Source organism: Hemicordylus capensis, chromosome 3 (genome assembly GCF_027244095.1).
Source record: "Hemicordylus capensis ecotype Gifberg chromosome 3, rHemCap1.1.pri, whole genome shotgun sequence".
NCBI classification, from domain to species: Eukaryota; Metazoa; Chordata; class Lepidosauria; order Squamata; family Cordylidae; genus Hemicordylus; species Hemicordylus capensis.
The window spans coordinates 261,037,335-261,057,500 of NC_069659.1; the positions used below are offsets into that span (position 1 = coordinate 261,037,335).

The 20,166-nt window shown below is 42.1% G+C and overlaps 1 protein-coding gene across 8 annotated transcripts in view; it reads right to left on the bottom strand.

The window, feature by feature from the left end:
- LHPP (phospholysine phosphohistidine inorganic pyrophosphate phosphatase) overlaps positions 1-20,166 on the bottom strand; it is a 302,212-nt gene that overhangs the window by 236,844 nt on the left and 45,202 nt on the right. For 6 of the 8 annotated variants that reach the window (XM_053306394.1, XM_053306395.1, XM_053306392.1 and 3 more), the window contains one exon: positions 19,831-19,922. The exons of 1 other annotated variant lie outside the window; for it this stretch is intronic. In XM_053306394.1, coding sequence (XP_053162369.1) covers positions 19,831-19,922 — 92 coding nt within the window. Of the gene's footprint in view, positions 1-1,977; positions 4,209-19,830; positions 19,923-20,166 lie in introns of those variants that run through there. One more of the 8 variants, XM_053306389.1, reaches the window with a different exon arrangement.

Consider the following 20,166-nt stretch of genomic DNA (forward strand, 5'->3'; position numbering starts at 1 on the left):
TTGTTTTTAATGAAAGGCAATATATAAATTTAACCATAAATAAAAATAAATAAAATCCTCCTCTCCATCCACCAATGTTGCACTTTAAATTGCCTCTCCCACTTATATGGTACCAATGACATACCCAATTTCAAGCCAAAGTTGTGAACTACTCTTTACTTAAGACTTGTCTAGTTTGACCCTGAGAAGATAAATAACGGCCAGCAAGTTTTCCTGAGAGACAGTTTGCCCCATAATATGCAGATGCAAGAGAGTATCAGGTGTTCTCAAGGCCATCCTTTCAGTCAATAAAACACTGAGATCCAATACACCCTGGACAGTTTCACATGAACAAAGTACATGTCCTAGAATATGCTCCAACCCCTGCCCCCCATGCAGAGGTGCCCTAGTGCAGGGATTCTCAACGCTGGGTCCTCAGATGTTTTCGGACTTCAACTCCCATAATCCCCAGCCAAAGGCCACTGGGACTGGGGATTATGGGAGCTGAAGTCCAAAAACATCTGAGGATCCAATGCTGAGAATCCCTGCCCTAGTGGACACTCAGGAATTCCTCAGTGGACAAGTGCGTAGAAACTGTTTCCTAAATGCAGACAATCTGAACAAACCCTGCTCCATGACATATCTGCCATTATGACTCACCTATTTATGCCACCAAACTGGCACTGCATATGCAAGAATTAGCAGCAACCACCACAATCCTCTCAACTCAAGATATGCAAGGTCAAAAGAAAGAATACAACTGGCTGGTTGTGAAACTTAACTTTGTAACTGAAGGAGTGAATAATATTTGTGTACAGTTGGTCAAAGGGCTAGACAGGTTTCTGCATGAAATTTATTTAACCAGTGAACATATATTGCTTGACTTAGTCTAAAAGCAATAAAAACAATTACCTGGCTTGCTCATATCCTGCAGTTACAAAAAGGCAAAGGCCAAATCTTCCTTCATATGGCCAATACGTGAAAACAGAGTGTGAAAGGTAGTGGTTTTTTGTAGAGCAAAGAATAATGACAAATTCATTTCAGATTATTACAATAACCAGGCAAGGTCTAATGTGGAATGCTCTGCCCAATAGCACTTTTCTTCAAAGTATTTTACAATTTTCACATCTATATTCAATGCTATGACTACAATTACGCTGAGATATGACTAGCTTAAACACTGAATGGCTAAGAAGAAATTTTAACTTGGGTGTATGACATAAACACAGGATTGTCTGTTCACAGGATTGTCTATTAAGGAAGTATTTCCAAAGCAGGATTCAATCAGAAGACAAGCCCTTTACCAACGTTCCAAGTCAGTCATCACATAGTAATGCTGTCACCTCAGTTGTACAACGGGGAATAAAGGTAAAGGTAAAGTGTGCCATCGAGTCGGTGTCAACTCCAGATGACCACAGAGCCCTGTGGTTGTCTTTGGTAGAATACAGGAGGGTTTACCATTGCATCCTACCACACAGTATGAGATGATGCCTTTCAGCATCTTCCTATATCGCTGCTGCCTGATATAGGTGCTTCCCATAGTCTGGGAAACATACTTTGCTTAAAACAGCTCCCACATGGGGAGAGGGGACAAAACTTCCACATTACAGACAAACATACTGAATCTCTCTCAAATGGAAAGGTTTAGATATTTATCTGTTGGTAGCTGATTCATACAATATGCTTCCTACTAGGGATGTGCATGAATTGGACCCCAGGAGGGGGTCCTTTAAGGGGCAGGGAGGATGCCCTTACCTGCCCCACCACTTTCCTCCCACTGGTGCTCTCCCCAAAAGTGTCTGTGTGGGGCTGTAGCATACCTGCTTGCAGCCCCAGTGAACATCACACTGAAACTGGCTGATGTGCATAAGCACCAGCCATTTCCGGTATGACGTTCACCGGGGCTGCAAGCTTGTATGTTTCAGCCCCACACTAACACTTTTGGGGAGAGCGCTGGTGGGGGAGAGCGCCGGTATGACGTTCACCGGGGCTGCAAGCTCGTATGTTTCAGGCCCACACTAACACTTTTGGGGAGAGCGCCGGTGGGGGGAAAGCGGCGGTGCCTGTAAGGGTACCCTCCCTGCTCCTTAAAGGATCCGCCCCCTCCAAACCAACTTCTGAACCAGTTCGTCACTCCAAAAAGGAGCACCAAACTGGTTCTTGCACATCCCTACTTCCTACATAAAGTTGAGTTGATATATATATTTCATTGTTAAATTTTTATACCACCTTTCTTAATACATCTCAAGGTGGTTTACAAAAGTTAAAACACAATGAAATTCCCATAAAATTTACATTTAAAACCTTAAGATCAGTGAAACAGTAAAACCTTAACACACCAAAAAACAACCACCATTAAAAAGACAAACAGAAGCAGGAGAGCTGAGAGACTTGGCAGCCTATAAGAGGTAAAAGCCTGAACAAATAAAAGGGTCTTCAGTTTTTTTAAAACAGCCATAGTTGTCAAGGAGTGGACATTCACTGCAAGAGCATCCCAGAGCCTGGGGGCAACAACAGGGAATGCCCTGTCCCACGTGCACAGCAATTTAGCCTCTCTCAATGTCGGCACACGAAGCACTATCTTGTTGAGAGGGCAGAAACCCTTGGGAAATGCGGTGGGGTGGCAGAGGAGCAGGTAAGGAGCGGCTTTACTCATGCTTAAAGGTACCGCTCCCTGCCCCACCGAAATGATTCAGCGGGCCACGCCAAAGTGATTCAGCATGTCCCTACTGGACATGCTGAATCCATTCGTGCACATCCCTAATGGGAAGGGGGCATTCCTTCACACCATGTATTTAACCCTTTGCCAGCATTGTCAGGTTGCGGCATAGGCACAAATCATTTGGTGGGGTCACTCCACATGACACACCAGTTCATATGAATGACTGTACACAAAGAACAGTCACCATAGTGCTATTCAGACATTATATTATTGTTGGATTCAGGTGTATATCTGCATGCACATGTTTGTATGTGAATGACTGCATACCTTCCAACATGTCCCTATTTTTCCATTCACCTGAATGGAAAAATAGGGACATGTTGGCAGGTACGTGACTGTACCTGCACTCATTTTACAAGTGAACCTGAGTACAAGACCTTTGAATGCATGGCACAGATAGGCTATGTACTGCTGTACCTGTGTTCAGCATAACATGTGTATAACTGTACCTGCATACAGAAGTGTATCTGTGAACATTGTATATAGACTGTATGAGTGCTAAACATAATGTGTGAATAGGGCTCATATGGACCTATACAACCAAATGGAATGAAATATGCCCAAATGTTCTGTTGACTTGTTTTGTGCAAGCTTGGAAATATGTACTACAGGAGGCTGAGGGCAACAGCATGTGGCAATGAACTTATGCATATATTCTTCAATGTGGGGGCAACATGCCACACATGGGCTTATTCTTTTTAGGACCAAAGCTTCCTTCCATGTATATGCACAGGAAAATCTTTACAGATTTTCACCCTGCTGCAGTGAAGTACAGGAATGTGGTTAGAGAGCTCTTGAGAGCACAATAAAAGGAGGGCAGTTTGCTCTTTTCTTCTTGACCCCTTTTGGGTTTTATTGTATCTACGACTTTAACTGATGTGTTGGAAGTTACCATGGCTCAAGCCACTTGAGGACTGAAAAGCAGTATTAGAGAAACAGTCGTGCTTAGCTTCCCTTCAGCAGAAAACCCTGGACACTCTGTGGCTGCCTTAGTTGAACAGTGAGGACACATGGATGGTCTATAAAAAATCAACTATGGTTGTTGAAAAATATACCACCTTGCTTGCTTCAACAAAGTTTTCCTTTCCTGCATTTCTACACCTTTTTAAAAAATTCATGGCCCACCACAAATACATTGCATGATTATTCACTGACACAACTGTTTAAAACTTTTCAGAAAAGCATCATTTTGAAAGGTTTTCCAACTTCCCCTCCAGATGATGTAATCTTCAGGCAGATGTCAAGCTTGGTTACAACTGCAAATTCTTCACTTTGGAGCAGGACAGGCTCTTTAAACATTCTCCTATTTTTAGGTCTGAATTCAATCTCCTGCAGCCAATAGTTTAGCAGAAGCTAATGTTATTCAATTGCAAAATGTCTTTCATAGTGTGAACAAAGGTTCACTTTGTAACAGGTTACAGAGCTCAGCGCAGCTGCTTCACTTAGCTCTGTGCTCGGGCAGTTCACGTGATGATGAGAAGCTCTTGAAGGTCCCACTGTCCATAAACTGCATTACAGAGGATAAATGAGGGTCTGAATTCAGAAAGGCATGGAAGCGTTTTCAAATGGATGCATTATGCTCAGTACAGTGCTACACGGTCACACAAGAAGAAATACTTTGCAACATGGACTAGCTGGAAAATGTCAACTTCCTAGAAGGCTAAAATAGTAATACTATGGAGCAGAATACTTGGTGGCTAAAGTAATATTTGGGCTCAAAGGGATTTGGCTACTAAAAAAATAAAACTATTCTAAACACACCAAGGGCTAATAATTTTGGAGTACCTTGTGTCACTAAGTAGTGTACTGTAAGTACTGATGTCTGCTTCCAAACAAGCATAATTTAGAGGGCTTCTGAAGTAAAGCAATTAGCCACGCTGCTCCCGGCACTGTGACGCCAGGCTCTGCCTCTGCTTGGGCTGCCTATAGCCCAAGCAGACACATGACTGGGGAAAAGCCCCAAGCTACCTGGCAGGTCAGCCCTGGGACCCGTCTCGATCCCGATGCTTCGCACGAGCCGCCCTATCTCGGTAGGGCTGACAAACCTGGGTTGGGCTGCTCATGTGAACAGCTTTATTATGTTTTATAGTGTCCATCCAGATAGGTTCCTGAGTTCACCCCTTAAGGTGTTTATGTATGCTTTGCAGAACCAAATTATCAATGGAATAATATTTCTTTAATTTTAACAATTTGGTTATTTGTAGTTGTGGGGAACTGCGAGGCACCTTTGTCAAAGCACAACTTATTTTGCTTATATTTTCACACTTCAATCTGAACATTTTCCCAGCATTTGCCAACCACATTTTACCTACTCTACAATACCCATGACAGTAACATTTTACTAATTAGTGATCATATAAACTATGATCATATATCAGGGACATAGCAAGTTTGAAGTAGGCCCTGGGACAGACAGTGAAGATGGGCCCCTGCCCACCTCACCACACCCCTTCTTCCTAAAGACACAAGGAGGAAAGTAAAGACAAGCTGTCAGTTGGTAGATCATACCTTTCTTAGGGACTATTTGTCTTCCTGTGTTCAAGTGCAGCTACATCCCTAACAATATGCAGTCTCCACATGATGCAAGCCATAAGGCCACATGGTGCAGTCAGCAAAGCAAGACTAGGAGGAGATTCTCACAACTGGCAAAAAGCGGGCTAAGGGAGCCTAGCCCGCTTTTTGCCGATCGTCTGCTGCCACGGGAGCTGTGCAGCTCCCAGCAGCAAACCTCCCAAAGTACCCCTCCCCTTAGCCGAGGTTAACAGAGCGAGCACTCTGTTAACCTCGTCTTTCTGATCGTGTATTGCCGTGACGCGGCTCCGCACCGTGGCAACACATGAGGAGACCCCTGCCGGTAGGCGGAAACAAGCCTCCCGCCCTGGGGGTTGTGCGGGGCTTCCTGGAACTTCGGGGGGCCACACGGTCCCCGATCTCTGCAGACCCCACCGGCTCCATGATGGAGCCGGCAGTCGTGTGGGTGGCTGATCCGGCCACCCAGGGCTGCCGGCATGCTCATCTGCGGGGAGAGCAGACTAAGACCCCTCTTCCCGCAGAACCCCCTCCGGCAAGTCTCACTGATCGTGAGACTCACCTCTAGGTCTGGTCACTGCTTGCATGACCTAGGAATTCCATGTAAATCACCTTTGTAATAAGCAAACAACATTTTAGCAACAAGAACATGATATGCCTATTAAATGTGGGTGAGATAAGAATATTACAAGGAAAGTACACAACCCAAGACTTAAAACGCACATTCACAAAATGGCATAGCAGCTATGGTACTGAACAGAATGAGGAGCCATGTTAGCTTCTGTCAGGGTCACTCCTTGATGCCCCTCTCAGTTCCAGGGAGGGGATTTGTTTTTATTCTTCTATGACAGTTTAGTCTCCAGGTTCTGGGAATTCATTTAGTTTTTACTTTTCCTCGCTGCCACCATATACATTCTTGTTATCCTGCTTTTGGTACTCAACACCTATGAGGGCATAGCCTCACGAGCACAGGATAAGCATATATGTTCAGGATATAAAATGAAACAAAATTTGAGGTATAAAATGAAAACAAGAATAAGTTCATTAATTATTAATTAGAATAAAGATCTCTACAAAGCAGGGCACACAAGCTTCTCTACCAAGTTATTAGGTACATCCGCTGTTCAACTTTAAGTATTTCTTTTCATCTGGATAATATGCAACATATAGGGTGAGATAACTGGGACAGAGGTCATTAAAACTGGGTTTGTAAACTTAGTGAATTCTTCCAGACCTTCTTGTCTGTTACTAGGAGCAGCCCAGAACACTGTTGGTTCTCCAGCCTCTAGACATTCACCCTTCAAGTTCCACACAACCCCACTGAACAATCTCTCCTTTTCAGAACACACAAACCGTTCTCTCAACCCTCAGCCCCGAAACAGCTCCTACTCCTATGCAACTAACCCCAACTCTTCCTCTCCTCTCTCTGTCTCCACTGCCTTTATTTTAAATCCCTCCGACTCTGAACTTTCCATGCCTGGTTACTAGGGTAACCCCCACACACTCACTCACCAGCTCCTATATACATCCCATCATAGCCTCCATCAAGAATTACATTAGAGACAATACCCAATTTGTGCTCATGACCCTCACTCAACCACAATTCACATAACATTTACAAAAGCTCTTAGAGATTCCCAAATACAAGATAGTGATTTTGATATCATAATAATAAAAATAATCATCATCTGATATCCCATAACAGAATTACAGACTAGGCAAAATGTATACTACCAAAATGGACAAAGCAAAGGTTTGTTACTTGTCCATATAATCCAGACCCCCTTTTTTCCACCACTCAAATTAAGTGGGAAAGTGTTGGTTAAGAAGATTTTGTCCTAGAGTGGGAAATTATTATAGAAGTTTATCAGATATCTTCCAGGGCTACAAGTCTATGATCCGTTTATACTTGTATGGGTAGCAAAAGCTGTAGATTTATGGGTAGCAAAAGCTGTGGATTTGAATGACAGGAACTGCTGTGGGCAATAAAATGCATCTGCAGAAGTATTCACAATCAAATCTCAATAAGCCCATGTTCTGGCAAGTCAGCAATTGCAAGGGCTGAAGAGAAACCAATTATTCTTATTGGCAATGATAGAAGCTGCTAGGATTTATAATTATGGGGCAGAGTGAAGTCAGGAGCAATTGCACAGACTGCAACTCCCAAGGTATTGTACAAACTCCACAGTTCAGTTTTCACTATTCTTTCATTGTTATCATTAAGACTCGTAAAAATTACTACTATAAAATAATTCCTTGCCCTATCTTCTCAGGCTTGTAAAACAATGTCATAGATGATAGGATGCGGCTGTACTGCAACCATTCTTCTAACCCTGCCCAAATTCAAAGGTTAAGCCTTGCAGACCCTGATGTGTCTTTTGGGGGAAGAGTGACAGCTGTGGGTAGCAAATGGGACTTTCCCCTTGGGTCTGTTGTTACAACTGGAGTCTTAAGCTGGAATTAAACCCTGGAATGTATTAAGCAGAAGATTCTGCCCTGCTGATCCGAAAAAGATCTGGCCGTTCTAGAGGCCTCAAACTGCCTACTAATGGCAAAGATTGATGTTGCATATTTATATTTCCTTCTGTGCTTGAAGAGAGTTCCAAGGCATGAGCTCCAACATTCCTAGGTAATTTGAGGCTACTGGTCCAATTCAGAGGCACTGGGTAGTACCCAGAGTGGCACCCAGAGATGAACTTGTGGTGCTCTGCAAAGCTGTGCTACTGCTAGTGGAAGAGGTACCACCCAAATGCATGTTATAATATGGTGCATATTAAGGAGTCAACTTTTTAGATTTGAGACTTGTAAAATATTCTGGAGATAGCTCCCTTCAATCTCTAAGCAGTGATAAAACCAAAACAAATCTTTCAAAAGGTGGGCAAAATGGCATAGACATGTGGGGAGGAGATGACTTGCTTGTTGCTAATGGTGTTATAGGCATTGTTGAATATAGGACCACGACACTACACCATGGCTAGTTCTAAGGAGAAATGTTTGGATTTTCCAGTATTATTGAATTATGCACTGAACAACAATAATCTAGAAAGGCTATTAGAATCATGGAGTTGGACAGAACCAGTTGGCAATTTTTTTTCAATCCCATGATATGAGGTAAGCCCCACCTTGCACTTTGGGGCTTATATCAGGGACCTCATGGTCCAAGACTGGAATCTAGGCTAGAAAGGTTTCCTGAGATTATGTGTGTTCAGTCCTGAGAGCCTTCTTTAGGCACAGGAAGAAATATAGTTGTGCAATATTGGTCTCTGCAACTAGCAGCCTCTGGACTGGACAAGCCTGATATAAATGCCAGTTCTTGAGACTATTCTCACACGCACTCTAGCCCAGGTTAGAGAAGCCCAGCCTAGGTTAGGCTGTGTGTGAGAACCACCAATCCCAGTGGGGCAGCGTTGTCTAGCCCTGTTTTAAAACCCGGCTTTTAGCCAGGGTTAAGGGTTCGAGCAAGCCCTTAACCCAAGCTCCAGGATCTTTTGTTTGCTGGGGCTATGTTCAGCCCCAGTGGACATAGAGACAAGTACCTAGAGAGCCCATCTCCTGCAGACATCCCCCAATGCATCGTGCATGTTGTGTGGTGCATTGTGGGATATCCAGAGACCAGGACTTTTTGTCCCAGGCTCCAGATCATCTGGGAGCACGGTCTGCACTCCCAGCAACAAACCAGCACTAATCTGGGAAGAAGGGGAGTTTAACCAGCCTGCTGCCCTGCCCACCGCCCCACCCGCCCAGCCATGTGAACAACCTCCTTGCCTTCTGTTCTTGCCTGAATAACAGAACTGTATCTTGGGTCTGCTGCATTTCAGGCAATTAACCCCAGCAACCCTAGAGTTGGAGAACACCTTGGCATGGCCTTGACAAGACTGTTCATCCTGCAAGCAAGGTTTGCCACACATTCTAGGTGAATATTCAGATGCTAAAACTAATAATCTACATGATGATGTATTCAGTTCCAGTTGGCAATATGGTTCCTGCTGTGGCAGTTGGTGGTAACCATTATTGGAAAAGGGCCCGCTGGCACTAGACAAGTGTAGTGGAGCCACCACAGTTACACTGTACTATACTACCGCATTTTGAATATCTAAATAATAAGATGTGTTACTTGGGAAACAGCCACTAAGTTTAAATTTCTTATTTACATAGGATTAGCTGGTGATATTAGTTCACATATTTCATTGCCAGAAGGATATACTGTCTACGCTTTGGCTTCATCACAGAACAAGTAGATCTAATTACTAGCTGCTCTCTGCATGATATCCATGAAAAGCTGCTGCAGAATTTCCACATGAACCACATAAACCAGGAGGACAAAACTTGAGAGAGAAAGGAGGAACCATAGTCTAAAGGAAGGAAATCTCTAGAGAAACCACAATTGCGCAGCTGTCTCCAAGGCTAATGCTTCTCAAGCACATTTCAGCAATTCCACCAGCATCTATAAGACAACAGTTTCTATAGCTGTTTGTAATGATATTCAGTCAGGCTGCTAAATGATGAGCTAGCAAATATCCGTCACACCACAAGCCGTGGGAGCAGAGGAAAACACTGAAATGTTTAGTTAACTACCATGACTATTCTGCAGTGGAACTTCTCTAATGAAGGGCTGGATTAGCACAGAAAATGGCGACCCACTAAATGATCTCTATCCCCATCCTGTTCTAAAACTTGCAGTAGAAAGAAAGGGGAGACAGACTGCATGAACAGAACCCAAGAGTTGGCTACATGCTGTAAGCTTTCAAAACAGAAGAGGGTTCCTTTTTTTTTTTTTTTTGCAAATTATATTGTGCAGGGCTGCACAAAACTCTATGAGAAACATTGGAGGGGCCTGTATAGAATGCCTCTCTTTTCATGCATTCATTCCAGTTACCCACATTGCTTCATGAATAATGTATTTGTAGGGAGAGGAGAAATATAAATTGGCTTGACAGGCAACCTGAATAAACTAAAGTGGCTCTCGAGTTTGTCAAGTCTAGCAAGTCCACACAGAACTAAACAATAGGCAAGTGACACCAACCAAATAATTAGCTAGCTCTCCTTGAAAGAATTTACACGACATCTTTTGGCATATGTAGGAATGTCAGGACTCAATAACAAGTAGTGGAAGAACAAAACTGGCTTACTCAAATTTTGAGAAAATCATAAATATTCATAGGCCAATCATAAAATAGCATTAATGAGCTCCATGTATATATTATTGATAACTCCTTTGTGAGAGTCAGATCAAATAATCCATTTCAACTTTGACATAATAATTATGAGGATTATATTAACAACCCATACAAATATGGATCTGGGCTGTGGCAACTTCCTCATGCTTTATCATTAGTCACAGTGGACCTTATAAAGTACTCATAATTGAAGTGTAAAAACTCTCCGGGTTGAAATCATTTTCTGTTACAGAATGTCACCATAGCTTTCCAAAGGTTTTTCTCACCTCAAAGGTAGCAGTGGGCAAAACTGCTGTTTCGGTTTCTGATAAAGTTGCTCTGTACAAATGTGAATGAGCCAAAACTGAAATGATTGCTTGACTCTCCCTCCCAGCCTATAAAGGTAAAGTTGTGCCATTGAGTCAGTGTCGACTCCTGGCACCCACAGAGCCCTGTGGTTTTCTTTTGGTAGAATACAGGAGGGGTTTACCATGGCCTCCTCCCACACAGTCTGAGATGATGCCTTTCAGCATCTTCCTATATTGCTGCTGCCCAATATAGTACCAGCGGGGATTCGAACCGGCAACATTCTGCTTATTATTCAAGCATTTCCCAGCTGCAGTCTAAAAGCTGGGGCGGTATCAAAAAGGTAGGAGGTAAAGACAGCTTGCAACTTGGAGCACTTATACGTATTTGTAAAAATGTTAGGGGCAAGATCTTCCCTAGTCCCTCTGGCTACGGGCCTGTGTCCTCTCACCAAAGTTACTATGATTACATATTTTGAATTTGTTACCACTGTTGTATAATTGCATGTCAATAATTAGCATTCATATCCATTTGACACTCAGGTAAATAATTTTATTGTTTCATTATATGATATTCTTAGGCTGTTCTCATGCACAGCCTAATCCAGGATAGCCTGCACGTGAGAACTATGAGAATCAAGTCTGATCTGGGAGGGCCAGCACCACCTAGCCTGGTTTTTTAACATGGCTGCTAGCCGAGGTTAAGGGAGCAAGCGCTCCCTTAACCCAGGCTACTTGCTTGTGTATGAACCGGGCTGCTTCCAGAGATGGGAGTCTAGAGCACCCATCTTTTGGGGGAATCCCCCAATACATTACGCATGCTGTGCATTGTGAGATCTCTGAAGGCCAGGACAGTGAGTCCCAGCCTCTGTTTACCCATGCTGCTGGGAGCCCTGCGGAGATTCACCTGCACTGCTCCTGACAACACTGGTTGCATAGGCACGCAGCTTGCATGTCTTCGGGGCCATGAGCAATCATCTGGGGAAAGGTAGGTTGGACCCTGCCTCTCCTCCACCCACGAGCAGTCATATGAACAGCCCCTCTGGTTCACCAGGCTTCCTTAGCCCTATTCTAGCACATTAGACGCACATACAATCTGTGTATAGTAGATGAATGTACATATCTGTGCGTGCATACTGTTACTCACAACTTAGGCTGAACGCATGAAGAGCAGTATACTTCCTATCTATGCCTGTATTTTATGAGGGTCTGTACCAAGGTTCACTTCTGAAATGAAGGTGTGGATAGACATTCACACACAAATCTGTACAGACACCTGAATGCAATACAACCCAAGCCCTAAGCAGACATTACTAAAAGATGCTGTACGAAAGCACAAGTGTCAAATGGCATCTGGTGGGCCACTGCGTGAAACAGGAGGCTGGACTAGACGGGCCTTGGGCCCGATCCAGCAGGGCTGTTCTTATGTTCTTAAATGAGTGTCCAGAAGTTCTGCCCATCCATCACCTTCCACCCATGCTACCCATAGTTATAGCAGTGATTGTGTGGAGAGACAAATGCTATAACCGTGATGGCAGCACATGTTTCCGTGATCGGAAGGCTGGGACACCCCCTCACTAACTTACTCGAGAAACTGATACCAGATGAACCCTATCAGGCTAGTTCCGCTCTCTTCTTTGGACTCACCCTGATACAGATTACTTCTCAAATTTCACAATGAATTCTTCATTTGGCCTACTAGTATGTTTCCACTGGTTGCTCTTCTCTGCAAACAGAATTACTTAGAGCTTTCACATTATACTTTCCCTCACAATTACTATAAGACGACTTTGTTATTGTACGTTAAATAGATAATAATCTATTGTAGCCCCTCAATTTTTTAAAAAGTTCATTGTTTAACGGGCAGCTTTCTAATTAGCTCTAGGATTACAGCCCAGAAGGAAATAATAAAAGCAACTGTTTAAGAAGAACTGCAAGTTTTGCCACCAGAATGACCATTACCATAAAATAGGCTTATTTGTCAATAGCACCCTGAAATAAAGTTCCAGTGCCAAAGGATTAAGCCCTTCAAAACGGTGCTTTGCTGACCAAATATTACAAAGCCTTCATTGAAAGTATTTTTTAAATAAATCTGCAACCCTAAGTTGTAAGCAAGCCAGGAAGTTCTTAAATCAAGATCAGGGTGAGAATAACACAGGACATCACATTTATTTTGTTTTCAATCTACTGCACAGAATGGTTCTGTGTTGTAAGCAGAGAAAAGCACACTGCCACCTTCTGCCCACAGTCATCTGGTGTGCAGGAGAATGAATGCTAAGGGAGAACTTCAAGACTCATGGCATGATGGGCTGAGCCTCTGTGATTAGGTTGGTCTGTTTCCCCTCTGGTGCTATTTGATGCAGCCTGTCTGAATATTTCAATATGTTGCCATGCAAAACAAGGCCGCTGTGAATCTGTTCTCCCAGCCTGCCAGGACAGCCAAACTTTTAACAACCTCTTGGTATCTTCTGAAAGCTCAATCAATGCACACAACCAAAGCAACTCAAGAAATGAGTCTATTTTAACCAGGACCTGCTTTTTATACAGCAAAAGCTGTAGATGGACTCCTCAGTACTGCCAAGAATCACCTGAACAATATGACACTCTGATACATTTGGCAGCTTTTTCCAATCTGAGGGGAAGACAACTGCAAATACTTGTGGGCAATGCTTTTGTCTCCGCTATAACTTATTTTGGTATTAGTACCAGAATAATAGAGTTCATTGCATAATCACTTCAGAGGGTTATACATAATTAAATTGTAATATGTTTTGCTAAAAATAAGGTTACTGAAGACCCATTTAAGTTGCTACTGAAATACAGAACTCAGGACTGCACTAGTCTTCCTCATGGACTTACTAGAAAACCCTGAATTGGTTCAAATATAAGGTTTCCAGTCTGCCAGACCATGGCTTGGAGCACTGGGAACATGTCTTGGGTCTTTGAGCACAATATACTGGTGATACAGCACCCCAAACCCTTGAACAGGCTTATCCAGCAGTTTCATGTAGATGTTAAAAAGTATGCAAGGCAAGACAGAACTTCACAGAGCTTCATAGAATAATTCCTATAGGGAAGAGTAGCAGCAGGGTAAATATGGTAATTGACCTTAGTATAGTAATTCCATTCATCTATAAGGGATAGGCCTATATTAACTAGCTTTACAACTATGTGTGGACTTCACTGTGATATCACTTTCAAAAATCAAAAGGATAAAGTGCCATTCAATACACATGCATAATTTCCATGTAGGCACTACTTAGATAAGACTTTCCATAGCTTGCATCCCACTGGGAATATTCATCTGGCTTCTACACCCCAAATGATTTATCCCCACCTACTATGGCCATGCATAGGCCCTACTCACACATGATCCACATCTCTACACACCCCAGTCCTGATATATCTTCTTTACTAAGCCACTTCATCTTCTTTACTCAGCCTGAGATATGTAGGCCTGCAACAATATCACATGCTTCCCTTTCAACAGTGTCAAAACATCATAATGCATTCTATGGAATACGTTAGGCTTTGATGTTTGTAGGCTTCTTACTACACAGACACAGACCACTGTTCTAACTGGAGGTTTTAGAAATGGCATGTTTACACCTGGATGCTGTTTTCATCCAGTTTTTCTTATGTTCTGATGTGCTGATTTACCAATCCTTTGGTGTAAATGGAAGAAAGCACGTTTGACAACCCAGGCATTGAGTTGTAAGAAAGGAACAAACTTACCTGAATTTAACAAGCTGGAAACTTTTGATCAGTCAGATATCTGAAAAAGCCCATTGTACTGACAGCTAACGTGCTGTATAAGGACCTAGTGAAGCATTCAAGCTTTACTGTGATTTGGTAAATGCTGCCAGAGTCTTCAGAAAGGAACGTCAGGCAAGTATTGCAGTAAATGTACTAATGGCACCATCTAAGGGCACTAGAATGTAGTACATGTCTTTATGTCAAAGTACATTCCGTGTGCAATTACATTCTTAACATATGAGAATATAGTATATAGCAACCCAAAAATAGTGGTTTAGATTTGAAATAGAGTACAGTCACTATAGCATTTGATTCTTATCTTATTTTTTGTCATACTTTTATTTTATATTTGTTCTCTGAAGTTCCTAGCTGTTTTCCATTTGACTTTCTATGTTCTATATTCTCAAAGTAAATTATCAATAAACTAATATAGACATCTCCCTTTACACAATAGTTGGGATCAAAAGTGTCTCTTCGATGTGCAAACTGCTTCAACATCCACACTGGATCTTCCTTCTCCTATTCTAAATTGCATCCTGTTGCCCTCAGTGGCCCACCAGATGTCTCAGGGATACTCACAAACAGGAAATGAAGGTATGTCCTATTCTGCTGCCATTGCCCTCCTGCAACTGATGCTCAGAGACATACTGACTCTGTACTTGGAGGCATTCTATAGCTATCAAGACTGATAGCCATTGATTGAATTGGATGGTCTTTTAAAGCCATCCAAGCTAGCGGTCATTACCACATCCTGAAGCAACAAGTTCTAGAGACCTATTATGTGCTGTATGAAGAAGTACTTCATTTTGTTTGTCCTACATTTCCTGGCAGTCAGTTTCATGGGATGATCCCTGGTTCTAGTGTTGTGAGAGTGGGAGAAAAATGTATCGATATCCCACTCTTTCCATGCCATGCATAATTTTATAAGCCTGTGTCATGTGAAATTTCAAATTTTCAAATTAAAAGTTATTTTTAAAAACTGAAAACTAAAAATTGTAAAAACTAAAGAACCTACCAGATATAAGCCCTCTTCTGCACCTTCTCTAGTTCTCCAATATCCTTTTTGAGATGCGGTGACAAGAATGGCACAGTGGCCCACATACAGCACAGCAAGACATAGGCAGTTGTCTACCGCCTGCACAGCTGCATGTGTATAAAGCTATTCCAGAACAGAATAATTCTGCTCTGACTTAAAGTTGCACCAAACACAGTTACACAATGTGATGCCCAATGGAAACAATGGGTGCCCCACCACACAACTGCATTTGTGCAACTTTAAGTCAGAGCATAACTGCCCTGTTCTACTACAGTGTGCGCAGAGTCAACATACACACAGCAGCGTGAGTGATGCTCAACCACCTACATTCTGCTGTGCTGTATGTGAGCCACTATTCCAAACATGGCCACACCATAGATTTGTATGACACTACAATATAAGTAGTTTTATTTTCAATCCCCTTGTTAATGACCCCTAGCATGGAATTTGCCTTTTTCTCAGCTGCCGCATGGAGTCAACGTTTTAATTGAGCTATGCATCAAATCTCCAAGATCCCTTTGTATGAGACTTTTTAATGTGTTTGAGTGAGTGTTGTATTGAAAGAAGTCCTCAGCATAAGTTCCTTAGCAGGTTTGTGATTTATATGGCTTAATTTTCTAATCTGATAAAGAATTCTCTCAAGTAAATGTTGCACAGAACTGCAGCCAATTCTATACAGTTTATTCCAAGAAAAGCCTTAATGAACTAATTGGGGCTTACTCCCAAGTAACTGCTGTGTGCATAACATTGCAGCCCAAGGACATATCACATATATTGTGCGAAAGAGAAAAATAAGGCTTGCTTTAAATATATGTGTGAGATATATATTACACACACACACACACAGTATGTGCATATTCGTGAGAAAAGGGAAACTAGTGGGCTCTGTGTGTGGCCAAATTCATGGCGGTATTTTCAAGTGGTGTGAAACGTGTATGCAGGTGCTACCTGCAAATAGGTGCTCAAGACCAACCCCACCCCACTTCAGTTGATCTTCTTAGCCTAGTCCTGCATGGAGTGAGGAGGAAAGGCCTGAGATTGCAAGGAGGGGGAGGCAATGCTGATAGAAGAAGGGATAGAGCTACTTAGGAGAAGAGAAGGCATGGGAACTTTAGAAAGAGAGGGCATTGCTACTTTCCTCACTTACACCTACAATTAACCACTCTAAGGGCAGGATTCCTTTACTCACAGCCAACCAAGGGGCAAATTTATTACTAAACAGCCAAATGCCAAGTGCTGGTGTGGATGATGGGGATTTTGGTTAAGACAACTTTACAGATGGAGAAAACCATGAGCTGGTTCTTTCTAACTTAGGGTTGGACCTGCCTATTAGCCCCAACACAAGCCAAGTATTAGAATCCCGGCTCCCCTCCCTCCCCTCTGCCCCCCCCCCGCTGAGTCCCAAGTGGCAGCTGCCGCCACTGCATCAGAACACATCCACACCAATGTCTGAAAATGGATCAGAAATGCACTGAATGCATATCCAACCCCTGAAGTTCCAAAAAAATGCTGTATATTACATAAGCTTCCCACAGTCCAGAGGGACACTTAAAGAAATCAGCAGGAGTCACAGGCTGCACAACCAACTTTGTGGCACAGGAAAGGGTAGTTATCTAAGATGAAAAGATATTTTTCATGCCATTATTGTGGCATCATTTCAAATCACGTATGGCATAGTTTGAAATTTCTGGAAAGAAAGATCCAAAACGTGTCCTGTCACAATGTGGCAAATTTTCTTAGATGCTTACCTAATTCCAAGTTATTTTATGGCTTCATCAGTGCAATGCAGGTGGGCTGCATACAGAGGCAGCCAATTTTACACAAGCACAAGCCAAGTATTAGAAGCAATCAGAATTTGGCTGAGTTATTTAGGCTTCCATAGAACAGGAAATATTTTGGCATGGACTGAGTTGGAATGCAATAAAGAAAGAGCCACAAACTGTCTTGAATACATTATCATCACTACTGAGGAAATTAGCAAAGTTCATGCACAGAATATTATTTATTAAAATTATAATATACCTCTATGATATTTGTAGCTTGCACCACTCTGTTCACAGCAGAACTGCAAAAGGTAGTGCTGCTAACCATGGAATCTGGGTTTGACTAGGAAAACAGGAGGTTCTCATCCCCTGTTTTCCTTAACATGTAAATGTGGGTAGGGCATTTCCAGAGGGAAATCTGCAGGTAGAAGGGGGTGCTCAATGATTTCCCCCTGCAAATGTGCTCCTAACAATTTATTATCATTTCCCCCCCGCTGGGGCTCTAGAACTATAAGCAAGCCTTCCTGGGAGGAAAAGTGTGTGTGTGTAGTTAGTAATAGTAGTAGTAGCAGCAGTAGCAATTATCATCATCATGATAGGTGGAGCAAGCACACCCTCCTTTCAATCACCCATTTTTCACCCCTGCACTATTACCTTGATTGGTGTACTTTTAAGAGCATACAATATCAAGGTAAAACAGAGTGTCCTACCTGTACAGCTATTCTTTTTCTGTATACTCTGTACAGCTACACACAAAGGAATGTACATGAACAAGGAGGACTGTCTAAAAGCTCTGAAGATTGGCACTACTGGCCCCACTCCCCTCTTCCATGTAAAGTAGTAGCCGATGCATGGGGTGAGGAGGCAGAGCCTGTTCGGTTCCATCTATCGGCTGTTATGAAAAACATCTCTGATATTTGGGTCAAGGCTCCAGAAATGTCTCCTACAGGGAGACTGGATGCTAGGATATGTAACAAGAATATCCACTCAAAGAATACCAGAACACCACTGCTCTTTTAAAAGATCGCCACCCCCAAACCTAGTTATATAGGAAACCAACTACTGTTACATATACGTATATGCAAGCAATTTCCCCCATGATCATGTTAAAAAATCTTGTGTATCGTCAAGCCATGCAATACAACTGTATATGCTCTGGATTACACTGGATTGCTCTGATACACTGGATTGTGACAGTCAATTGAATAACCTGATAAAAGCTTTCCTAAATTAAAATACAATTCTAATACCGTAGACCAGCTCTTTAGGGCAAAATCCGCACCAAGAAAACAGCTACTTCAGCAAACATACCAAAAATGACAAGATACTCGGCTCTGGTTATAACCTACAGCACTCAACTGAAGGCACTAGAACACATCATAAAGGAAAGTGATCCATGTCTCAAAGAAGCCACGGGGTACACCAATGCTAGCATATACTGTAGATAGTCACCAAATCGGAAACTACTGCTTATCAACCACAAACCCATCCCACTGGATTCACAAGGAGGCATAAGACTATGCAACGAACTGAGATTTCTGTACCTTTTGATCAACAAAAATAACATGATTTGTGGACTCAGTGCCACCATTTACCAAATACAAGGCTCATATATCTGCGCTTCTACTAACGTGTCTACTCAATATTAAGTATCAAATCACCTTCCGCAATTTTTATAGGCCAAAAAGGTCTCTCTTTAAAACAAGACCTGAATGATAACAAATCTGGTATTCCAGATCAGAACACTAAGAAATCAGTCAATTGATATTTTAATTTCCAGGGTCACAGTGTTATTGACTTGAAAGTAACTGTTCTAAGATCAACTCTAGTAAATGTATGGAACATGAAACAGCAGAGCAGAAATTAATATAGAAATTTTACTATATTAACTTAATACACTCAAGGCCTTAAGAGAGATTATTACTTCCTTGCACATTGTGAAGATATGGCATGTATTATCTCTGTCTCTTTAAGAACTTTAGACTGTTATCCTTTGATTTGCTTTTTCTTTTGACCTGCTTTCAACTGACTTTTCTAGTATACTTGCTCCATTTCTGACTTAGCATTTGAAGAAGTGGGTTGTGGCCCACAAAAGCTAATACTCAGTTGTAACATTTGAATACAACTATGGTTATATGCTTAATTGTTACAATAAAAAAAATCTCTACAGTTAGTCTCAAAGTGCCACCCATTCCAAAGAACTGTTACAGGAACGTAGCACTGGGTAGGATCCAGACTATGCTAGTCACAACAAAGTCCAATTGAAATTAAAGGGACGTAAGTTACTAAAGACTAACTTGTCTCATATATTTCAATAGTGCATAGTCATAGCTAAGCAAGCTTGGGTGCTGCCACCTGTCTTTTTCTTTGTGGATTTTGTGTAGTTCTATAAATTGGATATTAATGAGCTAACTTGCCAGGAGGAGTTTATCACAAATAGGGATTGTTTAGGATAGCTGTCCCCACAGTGTTTATCTTCCCTGAAATGCATGAGGTTTCATAAGTGTGGAAGGCAAGTTTCTAAGGGAAGGATTATGACAGTTCCGTTTGAGACTGGTGCAAGGAATATATAACATGTACTGACCTGTATTTTCCCGTCCGTACTTGTAGAGCTCTCATGCCGCTTTGCTGGGCACCTCCTACATCATTCACAATATCATCCCCAATCATGATGGCCTGTCACAGCAATGAAATACAGACAAAAGTAGTGTCAAGTGCATTTGATTCCTGTCATACTTCATCTTCCTTGACATAATAAACTGCTTGATTGGATGTTTAATACAGCCATCATACACATTAAACAAGATAATATTGTCACCGTATTGATTAAAAGTCAGCCTACCTTGAATATAATTCAACATCTACCTAGAAGGTCTACACAGTCAAGCTGTAAACATCCAGGCAATTTGGAAGCCATCAA